The following is a 22,840-nucleotide window of genomic DNA, read 5'->3' as shown; positions in this document are numbered from 1 at the left end:
TTAATTTTAATGTAGACATGAAACATTGATTGGGTAATGACATACATAAACATATGTTACTGGAAGTATTCCCAGCAGTTCCATTATTATTATATCATTTTTTGGGCACGCATCTGGAACATCAGTACTTCAGATATTTTGCCTAAAACTTTTCAATAACAACTTCTATATCCATTTACTCTTTGAGATGCCAGAACCACATGATTCAAAGCTGAACCAAGGAGTTCAGAATGTTACATACACTCAAAAAATAATGGAGAATTTCATAAACATGTTTATTATCCCGAATAATGTATATCATATATGGTGAATTCCATACTACTTTATTATATATGGATGTATTCCTGAGTAATAAATGATGTGTGGAAGAAATGAAGTGCTCTAAGACTTCATGGCCTGTAACACTCCATTGTTAAATATAAACTCAGCTGACAAAAATTTTGGCATCTTAATTGCCAAAGCCAACAGTTACTTCCATTTCCAGCAGGAGGCTTAGAACAAGCTACAGCAGCAGGCAATATCTTGGCTGTTGAGTGTGTAAGTGGCAGTACGGCACACGGTTGTTTTGTTTTCATTATGCAGATATTTGTCCTTCAGCTGAGGTGGCAGGTATCATGTATCATCTCCTTCCAACCCCCCCCCCCCCTCCCCACCATCCCCAACCACCCAATCTGCAAATCCTCCTTGATCATAGTTTGTTCCATAAATCATGCTCTAATGGCATTCTACCTAGCTGAATACAGCAGCATTCTTCACCCACACGGCCTACTGCCAGTCTCAACTCAAATGTTCTGTTTTGCTTGTAAGACAAGCAACATTTCTAAAATCATATTTAATCTTTGTGTCAATTGCTTCATGTTTTGCCTGAGTTACTCATTTCCTCCCAGTTTTCGTCTGACACATGGAAATGTGCAGTTATCCAACAGACAAAACAATATTACACAAATAACATGTTACACCATGCTCTTGTTAATAAGTACTGTGTTTCTTAGTTTTAATGTGTCCATAAATCCTTTACATGCAACAGATACTCACTATCTTTTAGATAACCACAGAATGTGCTTATTAAGAAAGACACACATTTTTCATCATATCATCAAACAAACAAAAAGTGTAAATGAGTTCTCTTAGAATAAGTAATTAGGTGAATGCTATCAATTCTCTTCTTTGTTTATCATTCAGATTTTATAATGATCAGTGAAAATGATTTACTGTTTCAGGTCTTTCTTGGAGGCTATCATGGTGATTGTTCTGCAACATTCCTAGTGGGAAATGTAGACGAAGAGGGAATACATTTAGTTGAGGGGGCAAAAAAATGCTTATTGAAAGGAATCAGTGCCTGTGGACCAGGTGAAAGATTTTCAGCAATCGGTGAGTCATACATCGTTGTCTACAGTCAATGCTTAAAACCTATAAAAGCATTTATTGGTAATCTTTTGTGAACTATGGAACATTTCTGAAAGAAATTTTGTTGTATAAAGTGCAGAAGAGCTCAGTGAAATCACTGCAATTTGCCACCCAAAAAGTTCATTCAGTATCTGAAGCATTTGAGTATAAACACTTCGAGTCATATCTTTAGCAGAGTAGCTGTGGGTAAAAGCAATTAGTCAGTGACCATAATTACTAATTATATGAAAGAAATATAAAGAAACAGAGTCTTCAAATGATTTGAGCATTGCCAAAATTTAGTCATTAGGTTGAACACACCATCTATTCAACCACAGTCTGACACCAGCTACACATCTGAAACCATGTTGCATTTTCCAAACATCTAATTATCACCAGTAACACCTTAATACAATGCAGAAGGTGTTGGGATCATTTAATATGGACCAGCAATGATAGGTTGACAGTAATGTCACGTGATGTGTCATTGTGAACCTTATTTCCATCAATTCATTTGATTTATGTACCGGGTGATCAAAAAGTCAGAATAAATTTGAAAACTTAATAAACCACAGAATAATGTAGATAGAGAGGTTGGAATTACTTGGGGTTTTTTTATTTAAAAAAATCACAAATTGTCTGACAGATGGTGCTGAGCAGCAAAACATCAGTAACTGCTACCGTGATGGGTGAGAGGTACGCCGATATGCTACAGAATCGCATCATCCCCAGCCTGGCTGATAAACACCTGCTGGAACGTATGATGTTTATGCAGGATGTCGCTCCACCCCATATTGCTAGATGCATGAAAGATCTCTTGTGCGTGTTGTTTGGTGATGATCATGTGCTCAGCCGCCACTTTCATCATGCTTGGCCTCCCAGGTCCCCAGACCTCAGTCTGTGCGATTATTGGCTTTGGGTTTACCTGAAGTCGCAAGTGTATCGTGATCGACCGACATCTCTAGGGATGCTGAAAGACAACATCTGACACCAATGTCTCACCATAACTCCGGATATGCTTTACAGCATTGTTCCTCGACTACAGCTATTGTTGAGGAATGATGGTGGACATATTGAGCATTTCCTGTAAAGAACATCATCTTTGCTTTGTCTTACTTTGTTATGCTAATTATTGCTATTCTGATCTGATGAGGGCGCCAGCTGTTGGACATATTTTGAACTTTTGTATTATTTTTTTTTTTTTTGTTCTAATACAACCCCATGTCATTCCAAGCATGTGTACCTCTCTATCTACATTATTCCATGATTTATTCAGTTTTCAAATTTATACTGACTTTTTGATCACCCTGTATATCCAAAGAAACTATTTCCTACAGTTGTAGAGGGAGGTGGTCATGTGGTGATGCATTATCACACTATTAGATTGGTCCTGCAATTACTCTCAAGGAATAAATTAAAACGAAGGATTATATGGACAGGTTAGATGATTACATGTGCTCCATGGTACAGACGATTTTGGTTAACCATGAAGTTATGTTCTGAGATGATGAGGCTCCAATTCACACTCCTATCTTGCTCACAAAAGGGTAGAATATTAGATGTTTAGTATCACCACCAGCAGATCTCACAGTGGAGATAGATGAGCTGGTGTCGGTAACACAGCAGAATAGTGCAGAAACTTTCTGCGGAGGGCACGTGTGACATGTGTATGGGCAGACCCGCTGTTGCAGGTGTGTCTGCATGGCTTCAAACTCATTTTGTTCTCACAGATTTCTTTTCCCTGGTTATCATTGAGCAGCCATTGGCCTGTAAAGTATCCGTGCTGGATGTGTAGTGGAGCAGCGATGTCATACCTGTGACGAAAGGTATTCTTATGCATGCAACACCCCTATATTTTCTTTCCGCATTTCCTCATATTCACTTGGCCCATCATGGACTTGACATTTCTGCAATTCTAGAAGGAACAGTTGCGCCTGCAGAAAGAGCGGCAGCAGCAGCAGCAATGGGAGCATATGCAGGCACTGATATCCCAAAATGCAGACCTACTGTATCGTTAGGAGACCAGGCACCCGCTGTTCCATTTTCTGAGCCACCTTCTGCCACCCGCAATGCCATTTTCTAGTTTTGAAGAGTTGACAGAAAGGTGTGGGTAATACCTGTGCCAGTTCTTGTTGCACTGCCAGGTAAGGTGCAGTGTCAATCCACTTGATAAGGCTGCCTTGTTATTGTACAGCAGCACAAGTTTATATGAAGTTCTCCAAAATTGGAAACCCTCCGCTAAATCTGAGAAACTTTAATTTGATGAGCTTGGTTGGTTGCTTAAACATATTTTAGACATCAAACCCATGTGGTGGTGGCATGGTTGCAGTTTAACCAGGACCACAAGTATCTTGGGCAGTTGTATGTGGCCTGCATCACCAGTTATTAGTGTTTCTCATGCATCTGTCATTTTGAGAGCCCCAAGTATGCACACTCGTTAATTCAGGACGTGATTGCTAAGTAAACTCCTGAGCATGACGTTCAGATTAAGGTGTTGACGTAGATCGACCCTTCATTAGCTGACATTGCCCAAACAAAAGAATCATCTGAGCTTGTGGTAGTGGCAAGGGATTTTTTTTCCTGATAATTCACAGTCCATGCAATTGTGTGCACATGTTTTATTTATTATTTATTTACATGTCACATTCCATAGGACCAAATTGAGGGGCAAATCTCCAAGGTCATGGAGCGTTTCATTACATGAAATTAGAACAGAAAAGAAGTAACAAATAAAATAAAATGTTTATGAACCCGAAAAAGATCAGCCCACAAGTTTACGTAAATGCAATTAACAGGAATCAGCTTACTTTTTCAAGGGACTCCTCGACAGATTAGAAGGAATGACCCATGAAGAAACTCTTCAGTTTTGATTACTGCTAAGATTTTTGAATTCTTGTGGTAGCTTATTGAAAATGGACACAGCAGTATACTGCACATCTTTCTGCACAAGAGTTAAGGAAGTCCAATCCAAATGCAGGTTGGATTTCTGCTGAGTATTAACTGATTGAAAGCTGCTTATTCTTGGGAATAAGCTAATATTGCTAACAAGAAATGACAGTAAGGAATAAATATATTGAGATGCTAATGTCAAAATACCCACTCATGAACAGGAGTCAACAAGAGGTTCATGGAATTGCCTGAACCGCCCATTTCTGAGCCAAAAATATCCTTTTAGAAAGGGAAGAGCTACCCCAGAATATAATACCATACGACATAAGCGAATGAAAACCAGCAAAGTAGATTAATTTTTGTGTTGATTGATCACTCACTTCAGATACCATTCAAATAGCAAAAATGGCAGCATAAATTTTTGAACAAGATCCTGAACACGGGCTTTCCACCATAATTTACTATCTATCTGAACACCTGGAAATTTGAACTGTTCAGTTTCACTAATCATATGCCCATTCTGTGAAATTAAAATGTCAGGTTTTGTAGAATTGTGTGTTAGAAACTGTAAAAACCGAGTCTTACTGTGATTTAGCATTAGTTTATTTTCTATGAGTGATGAACTTAGGTCATGAAATGCACTATTTGAAATCGAGCCAATGTTGCACACAACATCCTTTACTACCAAGCTAGTGTCATCAGCAAACAGAAATATTTTAAAATTACCCATAATACTATAGGGCATATCGTTTATATAAATAAGGAACAGGAGTGGCCCCAACACTGATCCCTGGGGCACTCCCCACTTGACCATACCCTACTTAGACCCTACATCATAGCCATTCTCAACATTGTGAATAATGACCTTTTGTTATCTGTTGCTAAAGTAAGAGGTGAACCAATTGTGAGCTGCTCCCCATATTCCGTAATGGTCCAACTTCTGGAGCAATATTTTGTGATCAACACAATCAAATGCCTTAGTTAAATAAAAAAAGATGCCTAGCATTTGAAACCTTTTGTTTAACCCATCCAGGACCTCATAGAGAGAAAATATAGCATTTTCAGTTGTAAAACAGCTTCTAAAGCCGAACTGTACATTTGATTGCAAATTCTGTGATATAAAATGATCAATTATCCTTACATACGCAGCCATTTAAATAACTTTAGCAAACTCTGGTGACATAGAAATATGTCTAAAATTGTCTACATTATCCCTTTCTACCTTTTTATAAAGTAGCTTTACTACTGAGTACTTTAACCATTCAGGAAGCTGACCATTACTAAAGGAAATATTACAAATATGGCTAAATACAGCGCTAACATGTGCAGCATAGTACTTTAATATTCTGCTAAGCACTCCATTATAACCATGAGAATCCTCAGTCTTCAGTGATTTAATTATTGACTCAATCTCTCTTTTGTCTGTATAACTGAGGAGTATTTCAGACATCAGTCTTGGAAAGGCATTTGGCGAGAGAGTTACATAATTCCTTGTAGAAGCTAAATTTTTATTTAATTCATCAGCAATGCACAGTAAATGAGTATTAAGTACTGTACGTATATCTGCTCTCCTGCACCCTAGTTGGAGAAAAACAGTCTGCATCAGATCATATGAATTTAGGAGACCTACCAACATCTTTTTTCTTGCACAATCATACACAAAACTTATATTGAAGTCACCACATATAACTAATTTCTGCTACTTCCTATAAAGTGAATCGAGAGACCTCTCTAGCTTGTGCAGAAATGCTCTGAAGTCAGAGTTAGGGGACCTATAAACAACAAGAATTAGAGGTCTAGTGTCACTAAATCCAACTTCCCCTGCACAACATTCAATTATCTGTTCAGTTCAGTGCAGTGCCATGTTAGGTCTTTGGACTAAAATGGAATACTGTTTTTTACGTACATACCCACTCCCCACCCCACAAGGAACTCCTTGAAAAAGAGCAAACTAATCTGTATCCTGCTAAAGGAAGCTTCTGAATTGTCAAATTATTTAAGTGGTGCACCAAGATACCAATAATTTCAGAGTCAACATCTGTAAGCAGTTCAACAACTTTATTTCTAATACCTCTTATATTGTGATGAAATGTTCTAATTCCTTCTCTGCTTGCAAACATGATATCCTCTGAAGGTGAGCCCTTAGTTAGAAGGACTTCCTTTAAGCTGGTTTACCTGTCATCTGAAAAAGGTCTAAAAAAGGTTCACCTCTAACACCAGCTACTACAGGAATTTTTCCACGAGTGATCGCACCACCACCACGACCACCCACTACACTGTCACCTATAAGCTTTGCCAGCCTGCCCTTCCCATATCTGGGCCATTCCAGTGAACCCTGATCTGCTTGTTGAGCGAGCCAGCACCAATGACTGCCCACACATTACGGCCATGTGTGGTGTACGCTGGTGGATAGGTCATTTGGCAAATGTTTGTGGTACTCAACAGGCCGTAAGCCAGTCATTGGGTGCCCCAGTGCTTTCACTGGAATTTGGGGCTGCCTCCAATGTCCCATACATGTTGTCCCACCATATTTTGCTGACATTGGTAGTGAATGGGTGGGCAGTTGAATTTCAGGCAGACACAGGAGTGATGGTCAGCCTAATTGAGTTAGATACGTACAGGTCCTTGGGGGTACCCAGAGTTGCTGTGGCCACTCTGTCAAGTTGTGTCTTATAGTAAACAGCACATTTCTTTGTGAAGGAAATTCTCCATCTCTGTACATTATAAGAATTTGGAACAGCAGCTTACATAGTCAGTGCTCAATTCACTGTTGGTACAAAATATCCTTGGGCTCAATGCATTTTCTGTTATTGGCTTCCTGATCATTGAGAAAGTGCATTTAGTGTCTCAGTCCCTATCTTTTCATGGTTTGGACTTCTTACTGTGGTCCTACAGCCCGCTGTTTGAAAATACCTTGGCCTGAGCAGAAAATTTCGTGGTACATTTCTGTTAAGCTGTTGATGGTACCCAAATTTTGTCATCCCAACCCCATTCCCTTCACCATGCATGACAAGATAAAGGCTGAGGGTCAGGGTGTCATTTCTTCTATTTCGTTGAGTCATTGGACCACCCGTTCGGTGGTGACTCAGAAGCCTGAGGGTGTCTTGTGCCTTTGCGGCTATTTTAAACAGATCATCAGCATGCAACGTGTAGCAGGTTGGTATCCAATTCCACTACAGGCAGAGTTGTTTAGTGAAGTTTTCAGCCAGTTTTCCAATGCCTCCTAGAGTATTGCCTTCATTGCAAACTGTGGAATAACAGTGTTTTCCCCAACAGAGCATTTTTTGGGTCATGTGCTTAGTAAAGATGGTCTTGTCCCTACAGTTGAACACATCCAGGCCATTGTTAACGTGCCAGAACCCAAGCAACTGAAGAAGCTCTAGTTCTTTTTTGGTAATATTTTATGCTCAGTTCATTCCCAAAACCATGCATATTAGCCAGCTATTTAACTGGCTCTGCCAGAAGGGTGTTAAGTTTGTGTGATATGTGGATTGTCAATGGGCTTTACAGTCTCTCAAGCAGCATTTGTGCTCTGTTCCCTACCTGGCTTCCTTTATAGTGGGTGAACCCTTAACCCTAGCCTAAGTTGACATGTTAAAAAGTTCCAAATCTTCCTGTGTGGGGTGAGGTTCCTCCTCATCACCAACCAGAAGCTGTTGGTTTCCTTATTTGGCCCTCATTCCAAGCTGCCGGGTAGTAGGACAGCCCACCTGTTGCAACTGTGGGTCCTCTTTCTCAGTAACTGTTGTTACTACATTCATTACTACTCATCTGCCTAGCATACCAATGCTGACATGTTATCGCAGCTACCATTTGGGCCCAGTCCTGAGTTCGATCAGCAAGAGGCTCTTGTGTTCATGTTAGATGATGCCTTGTAGCAAACCCTTTCAGACTTTCCATTGATGGCATGCACAGTTGTGACCACCACAGCTCCTGACATGCTTTTCTGGCATATCATTTTATTGATCCAGTTGGGCTGACTGGAGCACATTTCTTCAGGGGAAGATCAGGTGTGGCATACGTTTTTCCTCCTACATGATCATGTCAACATTGTCCAGGGGGTTCTCATGCTCACTATGCAGAAGCAATACTGCCATGTGGTTGTTCCATTGGCGTGGCATCCTTGCATGCTCCTGTTGCTGCATTCATCTCACGGGAATATGACTCATATGAAGGCATTGGCACAATGCCATGCCTACTGGCATCTGGTGCATTCTTGGCATTCTTGAAGGGTGTGTGTGTACAGAACCAGGCTACACTGATGTTCCAGTTGTCTCCTTGGCTGGTCCCAAAACACCTATGGGAGAGTGCGTATGTTGATTTCGATGGCGCCTTTTTGAGCAGAGCAAGGCTGTTAGTAGTTCATACATTGTCCAATTTTGCATACGTGGCCAAGCTGTCCACTATGTCATTGACTGCCATGGTTCGCCCATTTTCAGTAATTTTTGCCATTGAGGGATCTCCTAGGACCCTGTTATGTGACTATGGTCAGCAATTTTTGTCATAGGAGTCTGAGGACTGTGCATGGGATTGCGATGGTATCCAGCATCTGACTGCCCCTGTGTTTTGCCTGCCTTCTAACTCAAAGGTGGAGTGCTTTGTGAATACATTTAAGAACCAAATGAAGAAATCTGTGTCTGCCACTTTCCATGACAATGTGTTGTTGAGCTTTCTGGTGCCATATCAGGTGACATTTGTTAGCGGGTACAGTTTGGTGGAACATTTGCACAGGTGCCAGCTGTGGGCCCTCCTGGATTTGCCGCCCCTGAGTAGCAAGCCATGGACCAGATGTTGGTTGGGAGCAGGTAACCCACCATGCTAATCAGCTGTGCCCACACCCTGTTGGGACAGCACTGCCATGATCTGATGGTCCATGATTCCCTAATGCCATTCCCTCCACACACTTCGCTCTCCTCACATCGCCTGCAACAGCAGCCCCCAGTGAAGCCCGCACCTGCACCTACCAGTGTGGAACTCATGGATTCTGATCCACCATCCTCCTCCACCTCCTTCTCCCTCTCAATGATGGAGGTGGCATCACCTCCACTGCCACCAGTGGATCTCATGTCGCCACAGCCTCTGTGCCATTCCACCCTTCTGGCAGAGCCAGCAGTGTTGGCATTGCCTCCTTAGGTGATTGGTCTGCTGTTTGGGTCTTCAGGGGCCCTTTGGTTCTGTGCCAGAAATGTTGCAGCCCAAGCCTGTTCATTTTTGGTCCTATGTAGCCTTTTTAGTGGAAATCACAATGGAAGCAGACAAGCTGGCATGGGTAGCACTGTGGGATAGTGCGGAAGCCTGCCATGAAGGCTGTATGTGACAAATAGTCTGGACAGACCCACTGGTAGAGGCACTGTGGGCAGCAGTATGGTGGGCAAGACAGAGCTCACTCAGAGGTCGACCTCCATGGATCTCGCTTGGTGTATTGTATTGTGTGTTGTACCATTAGTCATCCTCTCCAGCTGCACACTCAGTTCTTTCTGTGCTCATCCCTGCATGGGTTTGGATTCTCTGCTTCCTGTAGATCAACATCATACAGTGAGTTCATTTCCCTCTCGCAGGCTTCTGTTCCCCAGCTACCATTTAGCCACCACTGGCCCATAATGTATCTGTGCTGACATTGTAGTAAAGTAGCATTTTCACACCTGTACAGATGTTAAAGAATGCACAGAATTATAGTCCAGTATTGCTGATGTCTGTCTGTTGCAGGATCCTAGAACCTATTATAAGCTCAAACATTATGATGTTCATGGAGGAACGAAAGCTTCTCTCAAAGAATCAGCATGTATTCAGGAAAACAATGATTTGGTGTGAAACATAGCTTGCTTTATTCATTCACATCATCTTGAGACAATAAATGCAGATCGACAGATAGATTATATCTTCCTAGATTGGTGAAAGCCATTTGACACTGTAGCATATTTTCAAATACCAACCAAGATACAATCATTTGAAGTATCTTCATGAGTATATGCTGGGCTTCATTAATGCGTGAGTAATAGAATCTAGTATGTTAAACTAGGTTGTGAATGTTCAGTAGAAATGAAAGTAACATACGGTAAGTTCCAAGGAAGTGTAATAGGATCAGCAGTGTTCTCAGTATACATTAATGATTTATCAGATAGGAATGTTGGGCAATAGTAAGAAAATGCAGAAAGAGTTGACCAAAACTTTCTCTTCATGTAATGAATGACAAATATTCAAGTAATTCCTACAACAAAGAGAAAGAACCCGATAGTACTCAATTACAAGATTAATCATGAACAACTTGAGCAGGTCACATCATGTAAGTATTTAAGGGTCATGCTAAGAAGTGATATGAAATGAAACAGCCACATAAATTCAGTTTTATGGAAGATGAAGTGAAGACTTAGATTTGTGGGAAGTTTTCTGGGAAGATGCAATACATCTGTAAAGGAGATCACATATAAGACTGTTTTGGAGTATTGTTCCAGTGTTTAGAGTCCTTATCAAGTAGAGATGAAACCAGATAGGGAACGAATTCATAAATGTACTGCGACGACCATAAAATATTGATACACTCAAGTTCTTAGAGAACTTAAATGGGAGTTCCTGGAAGAGAGATATTATAGTATTCTCAAACCTTGGTTGGGTTAATTTAGAGATGCTGTATTTGAAGAAGATTGTGTGACTCTTATGCTGCCATGATCATATATCTCACATAGGGATCATGAGAATCAGACAGAGAATAAGATAACAGAGGTTAGGGCACATAAATGGGCGTATATATCACAATTTTTCTTCATTCAATATTCAAATAGAATTCAATATTAAATATTCAAATAGAATTCAATATTAAATATTCAAATAGAATTCACTGTACCATGGCTTGCAGTGTATATATGTAAGTGTGGGTGAAACAGTCGTCAGTGTGGCCAACCTTCTGGTCTCCTGTTGCATTTCACTTACAACCTGAGGATTGGACACGGGAGCAATAGGCTAATAGAAACATATTTGGGGGTAATGAGTGATATAAGTATGTATCCATTTGTGAATGGTGTCTCTGACCATGATGAACAAGTAGTTATACTTAAAAACGTGCGTGACCACGAAGAAGTGCCATTATACAAAACAAGTAGAGTGTTTAATCAACTGAGAACAGAAAGTTTTGAGATAGCTGTACAAAAATGTGATGTGTGTAATGTGACAGATATCAATTCTAAATTTAACATTACATTACAGTAAACTACATTACAGTAGTCATGTGCCATGGATTTTGCAGAGTGGGGTGCTGGGGATGTGGAAGGAAGTCACAAATGTTAATTTTACGTGGGTGCAGTAGAATAAAATGACATAACATTATGAAATACAGTTGTAATACAGTACCGTAGTTATAAAATAAACAGAAGCATTAGTTTAAATTTTTTATTTTTAAAATGCACTCCAGTGAAGCAGGAGGAGCTCCTCAGCAGAAAGTTATTACATCAGTCTTGAACTCAACCAATTTATCTGCAATACATTTGATATGCTCTGGCAGTTTGTTGAATATGTGTGTATGTGACTCCTTTCTGTATTCATGTAAACTCCTTGAGGCCATCGTGGAGGCCATGATGTTATATTCATGTATTTCATTATTTATTTTTAAGAAAAGAGGAACATGGGTAGTGGCAAATGATATTATGAAGAAATATATTGTGAAAAGGACTCTGCAGGAGTTTGTAGAACTAGCACTACAAGTAATTCTTATAATGCACTTCTTTGTTCTAAACATCCTATCCCAGAAAAATGATTCTGTATCTCATTGGTGATAGGAAATATGCAGAAAAAATAGTGTTGTTCATTGTTTTTTTACGAGGGTCGGTCAAAAAGTAATGCCTCCCATTTTTTTTCTACTTAAAAAAATTAAGTTAAGTGAAAAATTTGAATTTGGCGCCATTCCTCAAACCTTCTTCTGCAATCCACTGCAGTAGTAACTTTCTGTGTCAACTGGTGGCAGCACAGCAGAAGTTTGTAAGATGGCCGACATCGATGTTCGTTTGAGACAGCGTTGTGTGATTGAATTCTTGAATGCAGAAGGTGAAACGCCCATACGCATTCATGAAAGACTGAAGAAGGTGTATGGTGTTGTGACAGTGGATGTCAGCACTGTTAGACGATGGGTTCGTCGTTGTAAGGAAGCTGAAGGGCAAACACCGTTGACTGACGAAAAGCGGAGCGGCAGGCCGGTGAGTGCAGTGACTCCACACAACATTCAGCAAGTTGATGACATCATTCGTGGTGACCGTCGGGTGACTGCAGATGAAGTGTGTTGCATTATTTCTCTTAGTAAAGGCAGTGTGATCACGATTATTAAACAATTGGGGTACTCAAAAGTTTGTGCACGGTGGGTTCCAAGAATGTTAACCGATCAGAATAAAGAGGCAAGGAAAACAATAGCCTCCCAACACTTGCAGCGCTTCTGTTTGGAGGGAGATGAGTTTCTGAAAAAAATTGTGACCGGGGACGAAACATGGGTGCATTTTTTTGAACCCGAAACAAAGAGGCAGTCAATGGAGTGGCGTCACACAAGCTCGCCGAGGAAGAAAAAATTCAAAACTGTGCGATCGGCAGGGAAAGTTATGGCAACAGTTTTCTGGGATACAGAGGGTGTGATTCTGGTTGATTTTTTGGAGCAGGGATGCACAATAAATTCTGTTCAATACGTCACAACCCTCAAAAAACTTAAAGCACGTCTTCAGCAAGTTCGCCCAACAAAATCAATGGCAGATGTTCTTCTTTTGCATGACAATGCAAGACCACACACCAGTCGTCACACTTCTGATGAGATTGTCAAAATTGGATGGGAAGTTTTGCCTCATCCCCCATACAGCCCTGACCTGGCACCATCAGACTTCCATCTGTTCGGGCCACTAAAAGAAGCTCATCGTGGGATTCATTTTGAAGATGAGGAGGCCGTCAAAACATCCGTGCGTCAATGGCTTAGGAAGCAGAGCTGTGATTTATACCGTGCTGGGATACATGCCCTTGTTCAAAGATGGACCAAAACTGTAGAGATGGGCGGAGATTACATTGAAAAATGACAAAATGATCCTCAATGTTGTGGTTTTCAACCTATGTAATTGCATTTAAATTTCCTGACAATTAAACGTAGAAAAAAAAAATAGGAGGCATTACTTTTTGACTGACCCTCGTAATTTCATGCACACTGCAAATGTAGCTGTACTAAGGCGCTTCATTGACTCAAACAGTGGGTTTTCCGATTAAGGTTATTTTATATCTGTAATCTTAAAAAATTTACAGTTTCTCCTTGTTGTATGTCCTAGTCTGAGGAGACTATAGTCATAGCTCATGTAGTTCTGTAAGAGGTGCTTAATTGTATGTACTGAATATTCTCAAAATTTTATGATTATCCATTTGCCTTGGACCATTTATTGACATTTTCAGTTTTTGATAGCTGCCTTTTCAGTAAAGGGGCTAATACTACTATTTATTCTTATAGTGGTATCATTTGCAAAAAAATTACAAATTTGTATCTACTGAGACCTATTGTCATGTGACTGATATGAAATTATTTCAGTGTGCTTTCTTTCATTCACATAAGATACATTTCTATCAGTTTGTAACATCTGTTGTGCCAAGACAGTGTAGATGCTACCATTAAGACATCAAAAACCATGTACAAGGAAAAGAAAATTATATGCGATGGCTAGGACAAACATTGAAGTAGAAATGATTTATATTACAATGAATACTATACTGTCACAAAGAAAATGACAAAAGAGCAAAAGAACTCTGGTACACTGTCTAAAATTAATAATTAAGTTGCACCCGATTTTGTGTAAACATATTTATAATTTTCCCGTGTTTTATGCATTACAAAAAAATGTTCATATAGAAAAAAATGATGCTGGCATGGTGTTGACGATCCAGTAGTATTTACAAATATTACATGGTTACGTTTCTTGACACCAGCACACTCAGCAGATGTGAACCGATAAATTTGTAAAAGTTGGAACAATTCATGCTGTATCTCCCACCACTGCCAAGCCCTATTTGACGTGGTTGCTGATGGGACATTAGAATAAAGCTCATGACCAATCACAACCATTTACAAACTCTCTCTAGTGAGCAAATGCAATTTTGTGATTCTTGTGATCATCGTGACACCTTTCTTGCACCATATTTAGCATGTTTTGACATTTGGTCTCTTGTAGTGCTAGTTGACACTGTCATTCACCATAGACCAACATAATTATCGATAGTCTATGGTCATTCACTTTGCATTGCCCAAATGTTTTTAGCTTAAACACAGTGTCAGTTACGTATTTGCTTCATGCTGAGAAAAACATTTTTTGAAAATTTTTTCTCATTGTCAAGTTCAGTATTTATGTATGCATTTTTTGTGATGTTACACAAACAAACAATGTGAGTAATAGTTTGTTTTTGTATGGTTTTCCACATAAGTGAGAAGGTGTAGTACCTGATAACTTCAAGAAGATGACTACAGTGTAAGACATGCAGAATAACACATATTCAAACACCACACAAAATACTTACCTACATATTTGCACTTGACGACAAGGGATAGAGAAACAATTAAAATCGCTCAAAAGAGGAAAGGCCGCTGGTCCTGATGGGATACCAGTTCGATTTTACACAGAGTACGCGAAGGAACTTGCCCCCCCTTCTTGCAGTGGTGTACCGTAGGTCTCTAGAATAGCGAAGCATTCCAAAGGATTGGAAAAGGGCACATGTCATCCCCGTTTTCAAGAAGGGAGGTCGAACAGATGTGTAGAACTATAGACCTATATCTCTAACGTTGATCAGTTGTGGAATTTTGGAACATGTATTATGTTCGAGTATAATGTCTTTTCTGGAGTCTAGAAATCTACTCTGTAGGAATCAGCATGGGTTTCAAAAAAGACGGTCGTGTGAAACCCAGCTCGCGCTATTCGTCCACGAGACTCGGAGGGCCTTAGACATGGATTCACAGGTAGATGCCGTGTTTCTTGACTTCCGCAAGGCGTTTGACACAGTTCCCCACAGTCGTTTAATGAACAAAGTAAGAGCATACGGACTATCAGGTCAACTGTGTGATTGGATTGAGGAGTTCCTAGATAACAGAACGCAGCATGTCATTCTCAATGGAGAGAAGTCTTCCGAAGTAAGAGTGATTTCAGGTGTGCCGCAGGAGAGTGTCATAGGACCATTGCTATTCACAATATACATAAATGACCTGGTGCATGACATCGGAAGTTCACTGAGGCTTTTTGCAGATGATGCTGTGGTGTATCGAGAGGTTGCAACAATGGAAAATTGTACTGAAATGCAGGAGGATCTGCAGCGAATTGACGCATGGTGCATGGAATGGCAATTGAATCTCAATGTAGACAAGTGTAATGTGATGCGAATACATAGAAAGATGGGTCCCTTATCATTTAGCTACAAAATAGCAGGTCAGCAACTGGAAGCAGTTAATTCCATAAATTATCTGGGAGTACGCATTAGGAGCGATTTAAAATGGAATGATCATATAAAGTTGATCGTCGGTAAAGCAGATGCCAGACTGAGATTAAATTGGAAGATTCCTAAGGAAATGCAATCCGACAACAAAGGAAGTAGGTTACAGTACGCTTGTTCGCCCACTGCTTGAATACTGCTCAGCAGTGTGGGATCCGCACCAGATAGGGTTGATAGAAGAGATAGAGAAGATCCAACGGAGAGCAGCGCGCTTCGTTACAGGATCATTTAGTAATCGCGAAAGCATTACGGAGATGATAGATAAACTCCAGTGGAAGACTCTGCAGGAGAGACGCTCAGTAGCTCGGTATGGGCTTTTGTTAAAGTTTCGAGAACATACCTCCACTGAAGAGTCAATCAGTATATTGCTCCCTCCTACGTATATCTCGCGAAGAGACCATGAGGATAAAATCAGAGAGATTAGAGCCCACACAGAAGCATACCGACAATCCTTCTTTCCACGTACAATACGAGACTGGAACAGAAGGGAGAACCGATAGAGGTACTCAGGGTACACTCCGCCACACACCGTCAGGTGGCTTGCAGAGTATGGATGTAGATGTAGATGTAGATGTAGAATAAATTCTCAAAATGCATCATGCTAAGCTTGAAAAAGTACATAACTAATGCGGTATTTCATTATTTAAATAATGAACATTAGCTGCAGGCTTTTCAAAAACATTGATTATGACATATGAAACTGAGTCAAACGTTTCTACTTCTGAGACAGTTGTCAGTTCCAGATACATCAGGGGTTTTTATTAGATAATAAACCTTTGTCAAATAATAAACAAGTCCCCGACAAGTCTTTTGATGCCTGTTATGTACATATATCATACGTCAAGTGCAAAAATACAAGGGGGCATCCTATACATAAAGTTTACATCTTAAAACGTTATTTCCTATATGTTATGTTTTCCTGCATTTTACACCATTTTTTTATGTCCCTTGAAATATGTAAAAGCAGGGTTTCACTGTATTTTAGTGAGGCAGCCACGTATCATCTGCAGGTGCATGCTGATGTGCTACTGCAGTGGCTCACCAATATATGCGCTGGCTCGTTAAAAAAGTGCATGTGCCAAGGGATGGGACTATAATGTTATCATAAACAAATCATAGAGGAGAACATCAATGAGTTAAGAGCTGCCATCACCCATCTCAACTCAGTGGTGTATTACGGATTCTTGTTCATATGGCTAAAATTATCACAGATCCAGGGAGCTTATCTGCAGAGCTTAGCCATCATCACTCTTGTGTTTGTACAAAATGGGTACTCTGATAAACATATTCAAAATGCATTTCAGCATGCGTGTACTATACCTCAAGAACAGCCAGAGGAAACAGAGAGCTCAAGAAGGATTGTTTTTCTACCCTATATTGGTGACATGGCCTTTAAGATCGGCATGCAGTTCAAGAAACATTAAATAAAATTTGTCTTCCGCCCTCCAGCGCAAGTGCAAACAATGCTGGCTTTTGTTAAAGACAGCCTTGGTCTAAGGATACCAGGGGTGTATAAAAGCCCATGCCAGTGTGGGAAATCATACATTGGCCAGATATGTTGCACTGCTAGAGATAGATGGGCTGTACGTAGACATCACACCAGATTGTGTCAGCCAGAAAAGTCTGGTGTTGCTGAACATTGTTGTGACATTGGACATAGCACGAACTATGGAGAGACAAAGATCCTTCCATCTGCCTCCACATACAGGGACTCCATCATTAAAGAAGCATTTGAAGTACATAAAAGTAACAACTTGCTTAAAAGAGACATGGGATTTCAACTTCGCAAGGCATAGGACCCAGCATTGGTGGTATTAAGGCACTGTCAGCCACAGATGAATGAATCTGAGCCAACATGGATGGGGAATCAGTCTGCGCACTTAAAGTGGGCACTAATACACTGCCTGCACATATGCTTGGCTGCAATTTACCATTGCACTTCTCCCATGTGATACATGTGGGGACCATGTCCCATTTGTTTGGCTGGGGGCACTGGATGTCATCATCCTCTATGACGACATTATAGCCCCACCCCTTGGTGCCTGCACTTTTATAGTGAGCCAGCATGTATACTGATGAGCCTCTGCAGCAACATGTCAGTGAACACATGAAGATGATGAGTAACTGTCTCACTGAAATACTGTGCAGCTTTCACAGTACTATCTGACATAACACACATGAATCACTGAAGGAGGTAGCCAACATATCTAATAATCACTTCCTGGAAGCAGCACAGAAGATTGGCATGATCAGTTCAAGGTACAAAAAGTAAAAGACCTGCAAGAAACAAATCTGTGCCACTTACATAAAGCAAAGTGATACTCCTCAATGTTCTACTAAAGGAACTAAGAATGTAACTAACTCCTTCAAAAGCAAAACCTCACAAAGGTTTGATAACATTTCAAGTAAAGTATTAAAATACTGCTCTTCACATATAAGCAATGTAATTATTCACATATGAAATGTGTATCCACCACACGACATATTTCCAGCCTTCTGCTAGAAAGATAGTAAGATGGATGTTAATAACTACAGACAAGTCTTACTGCTTACTTCCTCCTTGATGGAAGTGAAACAATCTAAAAGATGATCAAAAAATTTCTGTTTGAGAGCATTGCTGCAATATATATACAACATAGCATGACTCCAATATGGATGTATATGCAGCGACATGTAGGCAAGGGATTAATATTGCATTCGTGTCTTTCTGAAATGAGTGAGGTAATCGTGTAGCCCCACCATCACATGTTATATGTTTAATATTTGAGAAACTTCAACACTTGCAAATTTAAATAACAGAACTTGTAAAATATATGGTATATGCAATATTATACAGCATGTGACATGACAACACCATTAGAAGTAATGCATAATGGAAAAATTAATGAATGAAAGAAAATGTTCTAAATTCTTAGGTTTTAATGTTGATAAGAACCTCAACTGGGAATCACATGTTACAGATCCTCTAATACATCTAAGATATGCAACTGAACTAACTAATTATTTAAGAATAAATGCAAAATCAGTGCATCATCAATAGGCACACAAACGAAAGGTATGCAGTGCACTTCCTTTTTCCAGCTGTAGGTGAAACGATCTCTCTCTCTCTCTCTCTCTCTCTCTCTCTCTCTCTCTCTCTCTCTCTCTCATGCACACACCTGTCTCCCTATGTTATGTTCAGTCGATTGCCAGCTCTTTACTGGCCCATAGTGAGTGTATGGTGTGAGGTGTTACTTATTTTCTTTCATGAATGTCTTGGGAAATCGTATTTTGAGACAACTCTTCATTGAAAAGATAATGTTTTTTGCAGAGAAGTGTTTAATAATGATAATATATGGTATCCACACTAGAATCTCTTCAGAGCAGTTGAGCATACTGACAACCCTCAGTTTATACACTCCCTTATGAGGTTGTTGTCAACAGTCAATAACATTTCAGAAACTATAGTAACATTAATAAATACAAAACTAGAAGGAGAAATGTCTTAAACTATCCATCACTCATCCGTCACTGTTGCGCAAAAAGGTGTGATGTGGTTGCGGTGGTCTTCATTCTGAAAACTGGTTTGATTCAACTCTTCTCCATGCTGGTCTATCACATACAAGTATTTTTTTCTCTGAATAATTGCTTGCAACTTAACATCCATTTAAACCTGGTAACTGTATTCATTCCTTTGTCTCTCTATACAGTCTTTACTTCCTACACTTCTCTCAAACACCAAACTGACAATTCCTTGATTGCTCAGAATGTGACATATCAACCGAACCCTTTTTTCAGTCAGGTAGTAGATTTCTTTTCTTCCCAATTTGATTCAATGCCTCTGCATTAGTTAGTGACCCAGTCATACAGTCTTTAGCATTCTTCTATAGCACCACATTTTAAAGATTCTATTCTCTTCTTGTCTGAACTGCTTATCATCCATATTTCATTTGGTACGAGGCTGCACTTCTTAACCGCAGCTTCGTCCGTTCCGTACTTCCCTGAAGAGCTACAGCAATGATGTCATCTGGCTGCAGGGGTGGTTCTTGGCTCGGGTCCAGTATGTCACTCATGATGTCATAGGTTTTGGTCCTCGGTGACCCCAAGGCCACCTACTTACTGGGAATGGATCTTTTTCCCTTACTGGGCCTCGAGATACCTGACTCGGGCCCAGCTGTCCAGTCGTTATCGGCAGACGATCATTTGCAGCAGCTTCTGGATGACTTCCCCAACGTGTTCTCTGCCACATCTCCGGGGGTTTACGGGTTAGAAGCCCATATTGAACTCCTTCCCTCCGTGGCCCTGAAGTTCCACAAGGCTCGCTTGGTACCATTCGTCCTCCGTGACAAACTACAGCAGGAGCTTCGTCGCCTAGAGCCTGAGGGCATCCTGACCTTGGTCCACCATAGTCGCTAGGCTATGCCCATCATGGTCCTTGAGAAGCCAAATGGATATTTTCGCATTTGTGGGGATTTTAAGGCCACTGTCAATGCTCAGTCTGTTATTGACTCCTATCCCCTACCCAAGGTTGATGACATATTGTCCCATTTGGCTGGCGGCAATGTGTTTGCCAAAATTGACCTGCAGGACACCTACCTGCAGTTGCCTTTGGTTGAGTTGCCAAAAATTAATACCCCTTTTGGGCTCTTCTGTTACAACCACCTCCCATTCTGAGTTGCCAGTGCTCCGGCCATCTTCCAATACTGTTTGGAAACATTGACAAGAGGCATTCTGGGGATGGCTAACTACTTTGATGATATCTTAGTCCCTGGCGTCTCCATCTTGGACATGGCCTGGAACCTCCGATGTCTCTTCCGGGTTCTGGCTTATGTTGCAACAAGGAGAAATGTCTTCTTTCTGTTCCTCAGGTCACCTACCTCAGCCATGTTTTGAGCACTAAAGGCATTCGACCGACACCCCTGTATGTCGAGACTATTCAGCAGCTGCCGCCCCTCAAGGCCATCTCCCAGCTCAGTTCAGTCCTGGGTCAACTCAATTACTACCGCCATTTTATCCCACATGCTGCGGCTCTGGTGGAACCTATTCACTGATGCCAATTGCCTTGTCCATTGTGACCCCACCAAGCCTCTCACCTTAGCTGCCCATGCGTCAGACTATGGTGTGGGGGGCCCTTCTTGTCTCACATCATCAACGGAGTCAAGTGCCCGGTGGCCTTCATCTTTGGGTTAAAGAAATTCCACGATTTCATCTACGGCTGGGGGAGGTCTGCTGTGGCCACCCACTTCATACATCGTAGTGCCTACTGGATTGGCATCCCACTTCATATCCAACCAACACGGGATGCGTGCATCACAGGACGTATATTCAGGAAAACCTACATCGTCTTTGGTGGCAAAAAAAAAAATACTTTACTGGCGGCCACAACACAACACAGCACAACACAACACAACACCAGATCTCCACTAATGGCTGCCAAGGACTGCTACCCATTTGTGGAGCCTGCAGAACAGCTTCACCAGAGGTCACAGCTAGCACAGGAACTACTTTGATACACCAGGCACATGATTGCATATAGTTCTGGCAGATATCTCCACTAACGGGCTTTATAAGGCGGCACATTGCCTGCAAAAGGCAGTTCGAGACATAGCTTGGTAGGATACAGAGCTGCTAACCCAGCAACCACAGCCAGATGCCTCTTCTAGCTGACCGACCTCTTGTAGGTGGACTTGATATAGTGGACAAACCTCTTGACATTGTAGAATTGTTTTCTGTGTTTATTCCCCATTAAGAGTTGGGTCTTTTCTATTACTATTGTTATTATTTGGTATTTTATATTTGTGTCAATCCACAGCCGGGACTGAGTCTGTTGTTCTTTTGCAGATTGCATTCTTGTTGTGTTTTGGTGAGTGCAATAAATTGTTTTCAGACTTGTGTTTTCCGCATTTCTATTATGCTAGTGCAGATACTTCATAAAGAGTTACAAGAACTGAAACATGAGTGGGAAGTTGAGGAAGGTATAGACATTAAAAATATTATCAAGAGACCGGATTGCCTCTCACTGGTGCAAAATGAGGCTGTAGTCTGTATTACAAGTATCTCTGACATACTCCTCCTATTGATGCACTAGGTGGGGAATTGGAATAATCCTTGGATTCTAAATAGCCAGTCTGCATTTTATATCTTTTCTCCTTCTGCCATCACCAGTTATTTTGCTGCCCAAATAGCAAAATTCATCCACTACTTTTAGTGTCTCATTTCCTGATGTAATTCCTGCAGCATTTCCTAATTGGATTTGAGTACATTCCATTATCCTTGTTTTACTTCTGATGATGCTCACCTATTAATATTTCTAAGTCCTTTGCTGTCCCTGACAGAATTAAAATACCATCTGCAGATTACAGAGTTTTTATTTTTTAGTCCCTGAACTTTAATTCCATTGCAAAATTTTTCTTTGGTTCCCTTTACTACTTGATCATTGTACAGATTGAATGACACTGGAGGTAGACTACAACACTATTTCATCACTCCCTTTTCAGAAATAGCACCTTTTCATGTCCTTTGACTATTATAACTGCAGTCTTGTTTCTGCACAGGTTGAAAATAACCTTTCGCTCCCTGTATTTAATCCCTGCTACTTTCAAAATTTCAAAAAATCTAGCTCAGGCAACATTGTCAGAAGCGTTCTCTGAGTCTACAGGTGCTATTAAATTAGGTTTACATTCTAAGACGGTCATGGGGTCAGTATTACATCATTTGTTTGTACTTCATACATTTCTCCAGCACTCAAACTGATCTTCCTGAATGTCAACCTCTGCCAGTTTTTCCATTCTTCTGTAAATACTGTGTGTCACTATTTTGCAACCAAGACTTATTAAATTGATGGTTCCGCAGTAATCACGTCTTCCAGCACCTGCCTTCTTTGTAACCGGATGTGTTATATTCTTGCTGAAGTCTGACAACATTTTGCCTGTCTCATATGTCTTGTGCAACAGGTGGAATGATTTTGTCCTGGTTGGCTTTCCCAGGGGTCTCAATAACTCTAAGATGAAGTCATCTACTCCATGGGCCATGTTTCCACTTAGACCTTTCAAATTCTTCTTCCAGTGTCATATCCCATACCTCATGTTCACCTACTTCACTTCTATTT

The 22,840-nt window shown here is 40.6% G+C and overlaps 1 protein-coding gene across 1 annotated transcript in view; it reads left to right on the top strand.

The window, feature by feature from the left end:
- LOC126297916 (methionine aminopeptidase 1D, mitochondrial) overlaps positions 1-22,840 on the top strand; it is a 115,793-nt gene that overhangs the window by 42,436 nt on the left and 50,517 nt on the right. The window contains exon 4 of the mRNA XM_049989232.1: positions 1,221-1,371. Within this exon, the coding sequence (XP_049845189.1) occupies positions 1,221-1,371 (151 nt within the window). The remainder of the gene's footprint in view (positions 1-1,220; positions 1,372-22,840) is intronic.

The sequence above is a fragment of the Schistocerca gregaria genome, chromosome X (genome assembly GCF_023897955.1).
Source record: "Schistocerca gregaria isolate iqSchGreg1 chromosome X, iqSchGreg1.2, whole genome shotgun sequence".
NCBI classification, from domain to species: Eukaryota; Metazoa; Arthropoda; class Insecta; order Orthoptera; family Acrididae; genus Schistocerca; species Schistocerca gregaria.
This window is presented reverse-complemented; position numbering and strand designations above follow the sequence as displayed.